Raw genomic sequence first — 14,530 nt, forward strand, 5'->3', positions numbered from 1 at the left:
GGGTCTTTTATGGTTCTATATGAATTTTAGGATTATTTGTTCTAGTTCTGTGAAAAATGTCATAGATAATTTGATAGGGATTAAATCTGTAGTTTGCTTTGAGTAGTATGACCATTTGTTGTTGCTGTTGAGTCACTTACTTGTGTCTGATTCTTTGTGACTCCATGGACTGCAGCACACCACGCTTCCCTGTCCTACACTCTCTCCTGGAGTTTGCTCAAACTCATGTCCATTAAGTCAGTGATGCCATCCAACCATCTCATCCTCTGTCATCCTCTTCTCTCCCTGCCCTCAATCTTTTCCAGCATCAGGGTCTTTTCCAACAAGTTGGCTCTTCATGTCAAGTGGCCAAAGTATTGGAACTTCAGCTTCAGCATCAGTTCTTCCAATGAATATTCAGGGTTGATTTCCTTTAGAACTGACTGGTTTGATCTCCTTGCTGTCCAAGGGACTCTCAAGAGTCTTCTCCGGCACCACAGTTCAAAAGCATCTATTCTTTGGTGCTCAGTCTTCTGTATGGTCCAACTCTCACATTCGTATGTGATTCCTGGAAAAACCATAGCTTTAACTATACAATCTTTGTCAGCAAACTGATGTCATAGTTTAACACACTGTTAGGTTTGTCACAGTTTTCCTTCCAAAGAGCAAGTGTCTTTTAATTTCATGGCTGCAGTCACTTACTGCAGTGATATTCAGTTCAGTTCAGTCGCTCAGTTGTGTCCGACTCTTTGCGACCCCATGAACCACAGCATGCCAGGCCTCCCTGTCCATCATTAACTCCCTGAGTCCACCCAAATACATATCCATCGAGTCAGTGATGCCATCCAACCATCTCATCCTCTGTCGTCCCCTTCTCCTCCTGCCTTCAATCCTTCCCAGCATTAGGGTCTTTTCCAATGAGTCAGCTCTTCGCATGAGGTGGCCAAAGTATTGGAGTTTCAGCTTCAGCATCAGTCCTTCCAATGAACACCCAGGACTGATCTCCTTTAGGATGGATTGGTTGGATCTCCTTGCAGCCCAAGGGACTCTCAAGAGTCTTCTCCAACACTGCAGTTCAAAAGCATCAATTCTTCGGCTCTCAGCTTTCTTTATAGTCCAACTCTCACATCCATACATGACTCCTGGAAAACCCATAGCCTTGACTAGATGGACCTTTGTTGGCAAAGTAATGTCTCTGCTTTTTAATATGCTGTCTAGGTTGGTCATAACTTTCCTTCCAAGGAGTAAGTGTCTTTTGTTTCATGGCTGCAATCACCATCAGCAGTGATTTTGGAGCCCAGAAAAATAAAGTCAGCCACTGTTTCCCCATCTATCTGCCATGAAGTGATGGGACCAGATGCCATGATCTTAGTTTTCTGAATGTTGAGCTTTAAGCCAACTTTTTCACTCTCCACTTTCACTTTCATCAAGAGGCTCTTTAGTTCTTCTTCACTTTCTGCCATAAGGGTGGTGTCATCTGCATATTTCAGATTATTTATATTTCTCCTGGCAATCATGATTCCAGCTTGTGCTTCCTCCAGCCCAGCATTTCTCATGATGTACTCTGCATATAAGTTAAATAAGCAGGGTGACAATATACAGCCTTGATGTACTCCTTTTCTTATTTGGAACCAGCCTGTTGTTCCATGTCCAGTTCTAACTGTTGCTTCCTGAGTTGCATACAGGTTTCTCAAGCGGCAGATCAGGTCATCTGGTAATTCCATCTCTTTCAGAATTTTCCACAGTTTATTGTGATCCACACAGTCAAAGGCTTTGGCATAGTCAATGAAGCAGAAATAGATTTTTTATGGTACTCTCTTGCTTTTTCGATGATCCATCGGATGTTGGCAATTTGATCTCTGGTTCCTCTGCCTTTTCTAAAATCAGCTTGAACATCTGGAAGTTCATGGTTCACGTATTGCTGAAGCCTGGCTTGGAGAATGTTAAGCATTACTTTACTAGTGTGTGAGATGAGTGCAATTGTGCGGTAGTTTGAGCATTCTTTGGCATTGCCTTTCTTTGGGATTGGAATGAAAACTGCCCTTTTCCAGTCCTGTGGCCACTGCTGAGTTTTCCAGATTTGCTGGCATATTGAGTGCAGAACTTTCACAGCATCATCTTTTAGGATTTGAAATAGCTCAACTGGAATTCCATTACCTCCACTAGCTTTGTTTGTAGTGATGCTTCCTAAGGCCCACTTGACTTCACATTCCAGGATGTCTGGCTCTAGGTGAGTGATCACACCATCATGATTGTCTGGGTCATGAAGAACTTTTTTGTACAATTCTTCTGTGTATTCTTGCCACCTCTTCTTAATATTTTCTGCTTCTGTTAGGTCCCTACCATTTCTGTCCTTTATTGAGCCCATCTTTGCATGACATGTTCCCTTGGTATCTCTAATTTTCTTGAAAAGATCTCTAGTCTTTCCCATTCTATTGTTTTCTTCTATTTCTTTGCACTGATTGCTGAGGAAGGCTTTCTTATCTCTCCTTGCTATTCTTTGGAACTCTGCATTCAGATGGGAATATCTTTCCTTTTCTCCTTTGCTTTTCACTTCTCTTCTTTTCACAGCTATTTGTAAGGCCTCCTCAGACAGCCATTTTGCCTTTTTGCATTTCTTTTTCTTGGGGATTGTCTTGATCCCTGTCTCCTGTACAATGTCACGAACCTCTGTCCATAGTTCATCAGGTGTTCTGTCTATCAGATCTAGTCCTTCAAATCTATTTCTCATTTCTACTGTATAGTCATAAGGGATTTGATTTAGGTCATACCTGAATGGTCTAGTGGTTTTCCCTACTTTCTTCATTTTCAGTCTGAATTTGGCAATAAGGAGTTCATGATCAGATCCACAGTCAGCTCCCAGTCTTGTTTTTGCTGACTGTATAGAGCTTCTTCATCTTTGGCTGCAAAGAATATAATCAATCTGATTTCGATGTTGACCATCTGGTGATGTCCATGTATAGAGTCTTCTCCTGTGTTGTTGGAAGAGGGTGTTTGCTATGATCAGTGCGTTCTCTTGGCAAAACTCTATTAGCCTTTGCCCTGCTTCTTTCTGTACTCCAAGGCCAAATTTGCCTGTTATGCCAGGTGTTTCCTGACTTCCTACTTTTGCATTCCAGTCCCCTATAATGAAAAGGACATCTTTTTTGGGTGTTAGTTCTAGAAGGTCTTGTAGGTCTTCATAGAACCGTTCAACTTCAGCTTCTTCAGCGTTACTCGTCGGGGCATAGGCTTGAATTACCGTGATATTGAATGGTTTGCCTTGAAAACGAACAGAGATCATTCTGTCGTTTTTGAGATTGCATCCAAGTACTGCATTTTGGACTCTTTCGTTGACTATGATGGCTATTCCATTTCTTCTAAGGGATTCTTGCCCGCAGTAGTAAATTTAATGGTCATCTGAGTTAAATTCACCCATTCCAGTCCATCTTAGTTCACTGATTCCTAGAATGCTGATGTTCAGTCTTGTCATATCCTGTTTGACCACTTCCAATTTGCCCTGATTCATGGACCTAACATTCCAGGTTCCTATGCAATATTGCTCTTCACAACATCAAATCTTGCTTCTATCACCAGTCCCACTCACAACTGGGTGTTGTTTTTTCTTTGGCTCCATCTCTTCATTCTTTCTGTAGTTATTTCTCCACTGATCTCCAGTAGCCTATTGGGAACCTACTGACCTGGGGAGTTCATCTTTCAGTGTACTATCTTTTTGCCTTTTCATACTGTTCATGGGGTTCTCAAGGCAAGAACACTGAAGTGGTTTGCCATTCCCTTCTCCAGTGGACCACATTCTGTCAGACCTCTCCACCATGACCCGTCCATCTTGGGTGGCCCCACATGGCATGACTTAGTTTCATTGAGTTAAAAAAGGCTGTGGTCCATGTGATCAGATTGGCTAGTTGTCCGTGACTGTAGTTTCAGCCTGTCTGCCCCCTGATCCCCTCTCTCAGTGCCCACCGTCTTACCTGGGTTTCTCTTACCTTGGATGTGGGGTCTCTCTTCACGGCTGTTCCAACAAAGCACAGCCACCTCCCCTACCTCGAACTCATGGTAGTTCCTCTCGGCCGCCACCCCTGACCTCGGTCACAGGGTAGCACCTCTTGGCCACCGCCCCTGACCTCCAGCCCCAGATAGCTCCTCTCGGCCGCGCTCAGTGTGCCACCACGGCTGCTGTGCTCAGTGATATTGTAGCCCAAGAAAATAAAATCTGTCACTGTTTCTACTTTTTCCTCATCTATTTGTCATGAAGTGATGGGACTGGATGCTATGATCTTAATTTTTTGAATTTTGAGTTTTAAACCATCTTTTTCACTCTCCTCTCTCACCCTCATCAAGATGCTCTTTAGTTTCTCTTTGCTTTCCGCCATTAGAGTGGTATCACATACATCACTCAAGTTGTTGGTATTTCTCCCAGCAATCTTGATTCCAGTTTGTGATTCATCCAGCCCAGCATTTTACATGATGTACTCTGCAATGACCATTTAAATGATATTAATTCTTCCAATCCAAGAGCATGGGATATCCTTCCATTTCTTTGAATCATATTGAATTTCCTTTGTTCATGTCTTATAGTTCTCAGCATATAAATATTTCACCTCCTTGGTCAGGTTTATTCCTAAGTATTTTATTTTAGGGGATACAATTTTAAAAGTTATTTTTTTAACTCCCCTCTTCTGCTATTTCATTGTTGGTATAAAGAAATGCCACCAATTTCTGTATGTTAATCTTGTATCTCTGATAGCTCAGTTGGTAAAGAATCCACCTGCAATGCAGGAGGCCCTGGTTCAATTCCTGGATCGGGAAGATCCACTGGAGAAGGGAAAGACTACTCGCTCCAATATTCTGGCCTGGAGAATTTCATGGACTGTATAGTCCATGGCATCACAAAGAGTTGGACACAACTGAGCAAATTTCACTTAATATTGTATCCTGCTACATTGTTGAATTCGTTTATCAACCAATAACCTTCTGTGAACCCTTGAACAAGTCAGCACACCTCTCTGAGAATTATCTTCTTCACATGCAAAATGTAAGCAGGAGCATGCATGCTCAGTTGTGTCCGACTCTTTGTGACACCATGGACTGTAGCCCTCCAGGCTCCTCTGTCCAAGGGATATTCCAGGCAAGAATACTGGAGTGGGTTGCCATTTCCTACCCCAGGGGATCTTCCTGATCCAGGAATAGAACCTGCATCTCTTGCATCTCTCCACATTGGCAGGCAGGTTATTTACCACTGTGCCACCTGGGAAGTACCATAAACAGGAGCACCTACCTCTTTAATGTGATAGCTCCCATGAAATGCCAAGTACCAATATAGATACATGGAAGATGTTATAAATATGAGCATCCATTTCCTGGAAAAGTTGTTTATTAGTCAAGGTTTTGGTAATAAAATTCTATCTTAAATGCTGAAAAGAAGTGCTATTTAAAGGAACTAAGAGATGGTTCTTTTGAGGGATGTGAATTTATTTGGTAAAAAGATACTAGCTGCTTGTTTTTGCAACATCAAATTCTTGCATATTTTTCCTTAGACTAGCCTTACTGATGTAGTATTTACTAATCAATTTATTGCAGTGGGGTGGTCCACTTGCAAGTTTCATAGAATCATAACACCTCCTTGCCATCTGCTCACTGAAAAACCAATCTTCTACCCATCATGTTCAGACTTATTAACAAGAGCCTCTACAATTGTTCCCTGGCCATGCTGGTGAAAAACAACATGCTTACATGGAGTACTCCTTAAGGGACACTGAAATGCCAACCCCAAGGTAAATGTGGGAAGGGGTGAAGCTGGTATAACTTTCTGTAAGGCCACAGGTTTAAAAACAAAACAAATAAACCAAAACCAAAAAACCCCCTATCTCTAAGATGGGCAAACATTAAGAAAATGTTCGACTTTCTTTTTAATACAGGTAGTAATAAAAGCTAATATTTATTGAAGACTTAACATGTTCCTTGCACTGTTCTACACATTTCCTGCGATTTAGTACATTCAAACCCATCTCTGTTTCACATGGAGGGAGAAACTGAAGCAGAGAGGAATAAAAGTGAGTGCTGTCAAACCGCACAGAGAGCAGTAGAGTCAGGATGCAGACTCCGGTGATCTGTCACCAGAGCCTGCCCGCTTATTACGGCTCCACCCTGCGGGAGCCCGTACTGAAATAAAGTGAGAAGCACGGCTTTCACAGTTTCTGCCAGCACAGCAGTGACATTGAAAGCTCCTTGGCCCTTATTCCTTTATCAAAACACACCATTCAAAGTGATTTGAGGGCATTTGTCTGAGGATATTATAACAAATCTATCCCAATTCCAACTCTTAGAATAGCCAAATGTGATGGCTAATTTTATGTGTCAGCTTGGCTAGGCCATGGTACCCTGATATCTGGTTAAATGCATGTCAGGATGTAGCTGGTGGAGGTGTTTTTTAGATGAGATTAACCATTAAATCAGTAAACTTTGAGGAAAGCAGATTATCCTCTGTAATACAGATGGGCCTCATGCAATCAGCTGAAGTTGCTTCCCTGGTGGCTCAGATGTTAAAGAATCCTCCTGCAGTGCAGGAGAACTGGGTTTGATCCCTGGGTTGAGAAGATCCCCTGGTGAAGGGAACAGCTACCCACTCCAGTATTCTGGCCTGGAGAATTCCATGGACAGAGGAGCCTGGCAGGCTACAGTCCATGGGTCCGCAAAGAGTCGGACATGACTGAGCAACTTTCACTTCACTACTTCTTAAGAGAAAAAAGATGGGGGACCCCTGAGGCAGGCAGAACATCCTGTTGGTTCTGTTTTTCTGGAGATCCCTGACTGACAAGTTAAATACTCCTTTTTTCATTTATTTTATTTAAATTTTTAAAAAATTTTTATTGAGAATATTGATTTACAATGTTGTGTTAGTTTCAGGTATACAGAAAAGTGATTCAGTTATACATATACCTATCCTTTTTTCCAGATTCTTTTCCCATTTAGGTTATTACAGAATATTGAGTAAGTAGAATTCCCTGTTCTATATAGTAGTTCTTTGGTGATTATTTTATGTATAGCAGTGTATATATGTTAATTCCAAACTCCTAATTTATCCCTATCCCTTCCCCTTTCTTTTCCCATTTGGTAACCATAAGTTTGGTTTCTAAATCTGTGAGTCTTGTTTCTGTATTGTAAATAAGTTTATTTGTTCTTTTTTTTTTTATATTCCGCATATACGTGATGTCATATGATGTTTGTCTTTCTCTGACCTACTGTACTTAGTTTGATAATCTCTCGGTCCATCTATGTTGCTGCAAATGACATTATTTCATTCTTTTTTATGGCTGAGTAGTAGTCCAGTGTGTGTGTGTGTGTGTGTGTGTGTGTATGCATGCATGTGTGCTCACTTGCTAAATTTTGTCCGACTCTTTGTGACCCCATGGACTGTAGCCCACCAGGATCTTCTGTTCATGGGATTTTCCAGGCAAGAACACTGGAGTGGGTTGCCACTTCCTTCTCCAGGAATCTTCCCAACCCAGGGATCGAACCTTTGTCTCCTGCATTGGCAGGCGGGTTCTTTGCCACTGAGCCATCAGAGAAGGCCATAAACATACATACATACATACATACATACATACATATATATACACACCTACACATACTGTATCTTCTTTTTTTTTAATGTTTATTTATATATTTAATTTTGGCTGTGTGGGGTCTTTGTTGCTGCGCACAGGCTTTCTCTCATTGCTTTGAGCAGGAGCTACTTTCTAGTGTGAGAGCTTCTCATTGTGGTGGCTTCTCTTTTTACAGAGCAGGGCCTGGGGCCTGCAGGCTTCAGTAGTTGTGTTGTGTGAGCTCAGTTGCTCCATGGCATGTGGAATCTTCCCAGACCAGAGATCTGAACCCATGTCCCCTACATTGGCAGGGGGATTCTTAACTACTGGACCACCGGAGAAGTCCATACAGCATATCTTCTTTATCTAGACGGACACTTCGATTACTTCCATGTCTTCTCTATTGAGTACAGTGCTGCAGTGAACATTGGGGTGCATGTATGTTTTCAAATTGTGGTTTCCTCTAAATACTACTTATTTTTCCCTGAAAATCTTTTCTTTATATCCGACCTTAATGTACTATAAACAAAGCTGTAGCTAAATCCTTGTTTGCTAATGAAGGATCTGAGGTGCTTCTATATTTTCTCTCTGCATAGTCCTCTGTGAACTCATGATCACAATTACACTGACTTCATATACAGGAGCACAAAAGGCAAAGGAGTGGATGCCCATGGATTCATCAGTTCCTTCTCCACCTCACCCTGGTCTACTTACCTGAGAACCAGGTGTTGAAGATGGCAAGGGCCAAAAGAAAACCCAGCCCTTGCCCAAATAAACTATCTCTGAAAGTCCAAAATAAGAAAGGCTGCTAGATGTCATTGTCCCATTTTTAGAAGGAACTGTAGAAAGAACAGTCAACAGTTACTCAGAAACTTTAAGATTGTGCCTACATAAATTTCAAGCTATATTCCAGGGGAGCCTTTCCCAGGCAAGAATACTGGAGTGGGTTGCCATTCCCTTTTCCAGGGGATCTTCCTGACCTAGTGACTGAATCTGTGTCCCCTGCATTCGCAGGCAGATTCTTTACCACTGAGCCCTGAGGGAAGCCCTATATTCTATTTATAACCAGTGCTAATTAAATGTTATCACCTAACCTTCATGATTAACAAAGGTTTTCCAGATATTGTCAAATTGCAAGTGAAAGGCTTTTAGCCTTCTTCTTTTTTTTTTTTCTCAATGAAACCAATTTGGAAGACTCTTTCAAAGCAGTATCTTTAATTGGAAAGTGCTCCCTTGTGCAGGGATGAATAATGTGTCTCCTTAGATCATTGATAACATGTGCTCTACCCAAGGCTGCAGAAACATTTGGAATGTAACCATGTGACAAAAGCAGAACATTATGGGCAAAAAACCCTCAGAAGATTAAGTTTTTTAAAATATAATAAATTTAAAGAATGAAGAAAAGTCAGTAAAATATAAAGCTCAATGGATGGGTTCGAAAGATGGGACAAGCTGAGAAAATCAGTTCTCAAAGAAGTTAGGAAGCATGAAGGGCAGAATGAGAGACACTGATGAACATCTGATGGGATCGCTGGATGATAGGTAGGCCTTTTGTTTCTCCTCATAATAAATGATTAAGCTTCTCATAGACTTTGCAGGGTTTTTTGTTTTTTTTTTAAATCATTTTTAATTGAAGTATAGTTGATTTACAATGTTGTGTTGATTTCTGCTGTACAGCAAAGTGATTCAGTTATACATGTGTACAAATTCTTTTTTATATTTTCTTCCATTATGGTTTCTCATAAGATATTGAATATAGTTCTCTGTACTATGAAGTAGGAGTTTGTTGTTTACCCATTCTATATACAAAAGCTTACATCTGCTAACTCCATCCTCCCACTCCACCCCTCCCCCAATCCCCCTTGGGGACCACAAGCAGGTTCTCCCCTAGGCAACCACAAGTCTGTTCTCTATATCCCTAAGTCTGTTTCTGTTTAATAGATAGGTTCATTTGTGTCATATTTGATTCCACATATAAGTGATATCATATGATATTTATCTTTTTCTTTCTGACTCACTTTGCTTAGTATGATAATTTCTAGGTCCATCCATGTTGGTGTATATGGCATTATTTCATTCTTTTGTATGGCTAAGTAGTAGTCTGTTGTGTATATGTAAGAAGAGACATGTATCTTTTTTTGTCCATTCATCTGTAGATAGACATTTAGGTTATTTCCATGTTTTGGCCGTTGTGAATAGTGCTGCTATGAACATAGTGTGGTGTGTGTATCTTTTTGAACTGTAGTTTTGTCAGATATATGCCAGCAAGTGGGCTTGCTGGATTTTATGGTAATTCTATCGTTACTTTGCTGAGAAACCTCCACAATGTTTCCCATAGTGGCTGCTCCAAGTTACTTTCCCACAAATAGTGTAGGAGGGTTCTCTTTTCTCCACACCTTCTGCAGCAATTTTGCTATTTGTAGACTTTAATCATGGGCATTCTAATGAGTGTGATGTGGTGTGATGTGATGTGGTACTTCACTGTAGTTTTAATTTGCATTTCTCTAATGATTAGCAATGTCGAGCATCTTTTCTTGTGCCTATTAGTCATCTGTGTCTTCTTTGGAGAAATGTCTGTCTAGATCTTTTGCCCACTTTTTATTGAGTTGTTTATTTTTCTGTGGAGTTGTATGAGCTGTTTGTATATTTTGGAAGTTAAGCCATGTTGGTCACATCATTGGCAAATATTTTCTCCCATTTCTTAGGTTGTCTGTTCTTTTGGCTTAAGTTTCCTCTGCTGTGCAAAAAGCCTGTAGGTTTGATTTGTTTCCATTTGTTTATTTTTGTTTTTATTTCTATTTCCTTTGGACATTGACCTAAGAAAACAGTGGTACAATTTATGTCAAAGAATGTTTTGTCTATGATTTCTTCTAAGAAGTTTATGGTATCTTGTCTTATATTTAAGTCTTTAAGCCATTTTGAGCTTATTTTTGTGTCTGGTGAGAAGATGTGTTCTAACTTCATTGATTTACATGAGGCTGTCCAACTTTTCCAGCACCACTTGCTAAAAAGACTATCTTTTCCCCATGGTATATTCTTGCTTCCTTTGTTGAAGATTAATTGACCATAGGTTTGTGGGTTTATTTCTGGGCTCTCTGTTTCATTGATTCATATGTCTGTTTTTGTGCCCACACCATGCTGGGTTTTTTTAAACTGGAGGATTGCTCCTTTATAAATATATGTATTTATTTATTTATTTGGCTGTGTCAAGTGTTAGGGCTTCCCTGGTGGCTCAGACAGTAAAGAACCTGCCTGCAGTGTAGGAGACCTGAATTCCATCCCTGGGTTGGAAAGAGCCCCTGGAGAAGGAAATGACTACCCACTCCAGTATTCTTGCCTGGAGAATCCATGGACAGAGGACCTAGCAGGCTGTAATCTGTGGGATTGCAGACAGTCAGACACAACTGAGCGGCTAACACATGTCAGGTGTTAGTTGTGGCCTCTGGGATCTTCCTTGTGGCATGTGGACATCTCTAGTTGCAGTACATGGGATTCATCGTCCCGCAGCATGTGGGATCTTAGTGTCCCTGTATGGTCTGGTGCAGAGTCTTAAAAACTGTACCCCAGGGAAGTCCCTATCCTCCTTTGATTACTGTAGTTTTGTAGTATTGTCTGAAGTATGGGAGGGTTATGCCTCCTGCTTTGTTCTTGTTCCTTAAGATTGCTTTGGCAATTCTGGTGTTTTTATAGTTTCATATAAATTTTAAGATTATTTGTTCTGGTTCTGTGAAAAATGTCATGGGTAATTTGAGCAGTTCAGTTCAGTTACTCAGTCGTGTCTGACTCTTTGTGACCCCATGGACTGCAGCGCGCCAGGCTTCCCTGTCCATCACTGACTCCTGGAGCTTACTCAAACTCATGTCTCCATCAGTGATGCCATTCAGCCATCTCATCCTCTGTCGTCCCCTTCTCCTCCCGCCTTCAATCTTTCCCAGCATCAGGGTCTTTTCCAATGAGTCAGTTCTTCCCATCAGGTGGCCAAAGTATTGGAGTTTCAGCTTCAGCATCAGTCCTTCCAATGAATATTCAGGACTGATTTCCTTTAGCATTGACTTGTTAGATCTCCTTGCAGTCCAAGGGACTCTCAAGAGTCTTCTCCAACACCACAGTTCAAAAGCATCAATTCTTTGGCGCTCAGCTTCCTTTCGAGTCCAACTCTCACATCCATACATGACTACTGGAAAAACCATAGCTTTGACTAGACAGACCTTTGCCGGCAAAGTCAAGTCTCTGCTATTTAATATGCTGTTTAGGTTGGTCATAGCTTTTCTTCCAAGGAGCAAGAATCTTTTAATTTCATAGCTACAGTCATCATCTGCAGTGATTTTGGAGCCCCCCAAAATAAAGTCTTGTCACTGTTTCCATTGTCTCCCCATCTGTTTGCCATGAAGTAATGGGACCGGATGCCATGATCTCAGTTTTCTGAATGTTGAGTTTTAAGCCAACTTTTTCACTCTCCTCTTTCACTTTCATCAAGAGGCTCTTTAGTTCTTCGCTTTCTGCCATAAGGGTGGTGTCATCTGTGTATCTGAGGTTATTCTCCCGGTAATCTTGATTCCCGCTTGTGCTTCATCCAGCCCGGCGTTTCTCATGATGTACTCTGTATATAAGTTGAATAAGCAGGGTGACAATATACAGCCTTGATGTACTCCTTTCCCAATTTGGAACCAGTCTGTTTTTCCATGTCCAGGTCTAACTGTTCCTTCTTGACCTGCATACAGATTTCTCAGGAGGCAGGTCAGGTGGTCTGGTATTCCCATCTCTTTAAGAATTGCATTAAATCTATAGACTGCTTTGAGTATATTGCCATTTTAACAGTATTAATTCTTCTAATCCAAGAGCATGGGATATCTTTCCATTTCTTTGAATCATCTTTGTTTTTCTTTATTCATGTTTATAGTTCTGTCTGCAGTGCAGGAGACCCAGGTTTGATCCCTGGGTCGGGAAGATCCCCTGGAGAAGGGAATGGCTACCCACTCCAGCGTTCTTGCTTGGAGAACTGCATGGACAGAGGAGCCTGATGGGCTGTGGCCCATGGGGTTGCAAAGAGTAGGACACAACTAAGTCAAAAAAGCTTTCACTTTCATATAAGTCTTTGACCACCTTGGTCAATATACGTAGATAATTCAGAAGAACAATATGTAGATAATTCAATGGATTTATTATTTGCTTTTTGATGGAAGTACTGGGTCATTTCTTCATTTTTCATTTCATTATGTGTAAGATCTGACTTGTTGTATTTCATATGTCAGGAATGAAGGAAAGCCCTTCACACATGGTGTTCTAGTTATCCAAACATTTTCATAATGATCCTTAGGTCAAGGTTTAGACAACGCATTCATTGCTGTGATGAATAGGAAACAACAGCATGATCTTGTGTCCTGGCTAGAAGAGACAAAGCTTGCTTTTGAGCTTTTCTTTGGCACTGTTTCTAGACCAGAAGCCTCCTGTATTTGCAGCTTCTGGAACATGGATCCTGATTCACAGACTGCGGTCTCTGATCTGACTAGGTGAGCTCAGAGTCTGAGGGGCAGCTCTCCTAATCCAGACAGGGCACCAGAGAAGCCCAGGGACAAAATACATGGTACAGCCTGGAAACATTTTCTTATGATCAACTTAGCCTAAATTGCCAATCCTTATTCTTACTGCAGAAAACAGTTACTCTTTTCCACTTGTTTTTGTGAAATGTTATCAGGCCACCAAGGCTAATGAAAAAAAAAAGAAACATATTGCCTTAAAAGAGAAATACCTTGCACACAGCTGCTGGCTGTGTCACTATTTAAAAGGAGGTTAAATTTGGCAGTACTTCTTGAACCATATAATATGAAACTCCTGGGGATCAAGGTCAAATTCCGATTCTAGGGTAGGATCTGAGAATCTGCATTTCCAACAGCCACCTGATGTGAAGAACTGACTCATTGGAAAAGACCCTGATGCTGAGAAAGATTGAAGGCAGGAGGAGAAGGGGACGACAGAGGATGAGATAGTTGGATGGCATCATTGACTTGATGAACTTGAGTTTGAGCAAGCTCTGGGAGTTGGTGATGGACAGGGAAGACTTTCGTGCTGCAGTCCATGGAGTCGCAGAGAGTTGGACATGACTGAGTGACTGAACTGAACTGAGAGATGCTGATGCTACTGGTCCATGAGTTATGAAGGTATAGGGACCTGTATGGGGGAAGGAGATTACCTTTCAATACAGCTAGTCAGCTGTTTTATTGTTTTTGCTTTTCTTGAAGGCTTGCTCTAAATACTAAAGTCTACCTCCCTTTTCTTCCAGCTTGTCAGTTGTGTTTGGAGAAACACAACAGAAAGGGCAAGCTGTAACTTGTGAAGAGCAGACACATTAATAAAAGAAAACCCCAGAGACAGAATCCTTGACTGGCTTGTTGCCATGACACCAGGTTAATAACACTGCACAGGAAGAGTGATTCTCCCTGGAGTAGGTATCAAGTGACACCATCTTAATTACTCATGGAAAAGACTGCCCTGCTTCCAGCAAACAATTATTTTCTGATCAATACCCCTGTCTTGTTTAAGGATGCTTTCTGACCATTTATAACCAAACATCTGATATACTTTCCCTGAGAGGGAGAACCACCTTCTCAGTTATCTCAGCTCATCAGCAGCCCCAACCCAGACGACACACCAAAGTGTCTACATTTAGTTCTTTCGAATTGTTTGAAACTCCTCATTATTCGTTGTGCTTCCATGACTTTTGACTATCGATGGAAAAATAAGAAGGGCCCATAACTTCCCCTTCAGCATCCTGTCTTATGCTTGTGGGTACAGCCTCGCTGTGGGGGAAGGGAGGTGAGTTGTCTCAAGGCCTCTCTGAGGCATCTTCCTGACCTCAGCTGCCTGCCCCTCTCCCCTCGTTGCATGCCTGCTCACTTCACTTTTGGTTGTGGCCCAGGGGACTAACGGCCTGCTGTCTTATCTAACACCTGAGGGAGTGTGGGTGAGGA

The 14,530-nt window shown here is 41.5% G+C and overlaps 1 protein-coding gene across 1 annotated transcript in view; it reads left to right on the forward strand.

The window, feature by feature from the left end:
* CRHBP (corticotropin releasing hormone binding protein) overlaps window positions 1–13,936 on the forward strand; it is a 32,716-nt gene extending 18,780 nt beyond the window's left edge. The window contains exon 7 of the mRNA XM_081505675.1: window positions 13,456–13,936. Within this exon, the coding sequence (XP_081361801.1) occupies window positions 13,456–13,463 (8 nt within the window). The 3' untranslated portion in view covers window positions 13,464–13,936. The remainder of the gene's footprint in view (window positions 1–13,455) is intronic.
* Window positions 13,937–14,530: the final 594 nt, after the last annotated feature.

The sequence above is a fragment of the Giraffa tippelskirchi genome, chromosome 7, assembly GCF_054371585.1.
Source record: "Giraffa tippelskirchi isolate mGirTip1 chromosome 7, T2T-mGirTip1v1.2.pri, whole genome shotgun sequence".
NCBI classification, from domain to species: Eukaryota; Metazoa; Chordata; class Mammalia; order Artiodactyla; family Giraffidae; genus Giraffa; species Giraffa tippelskirchi.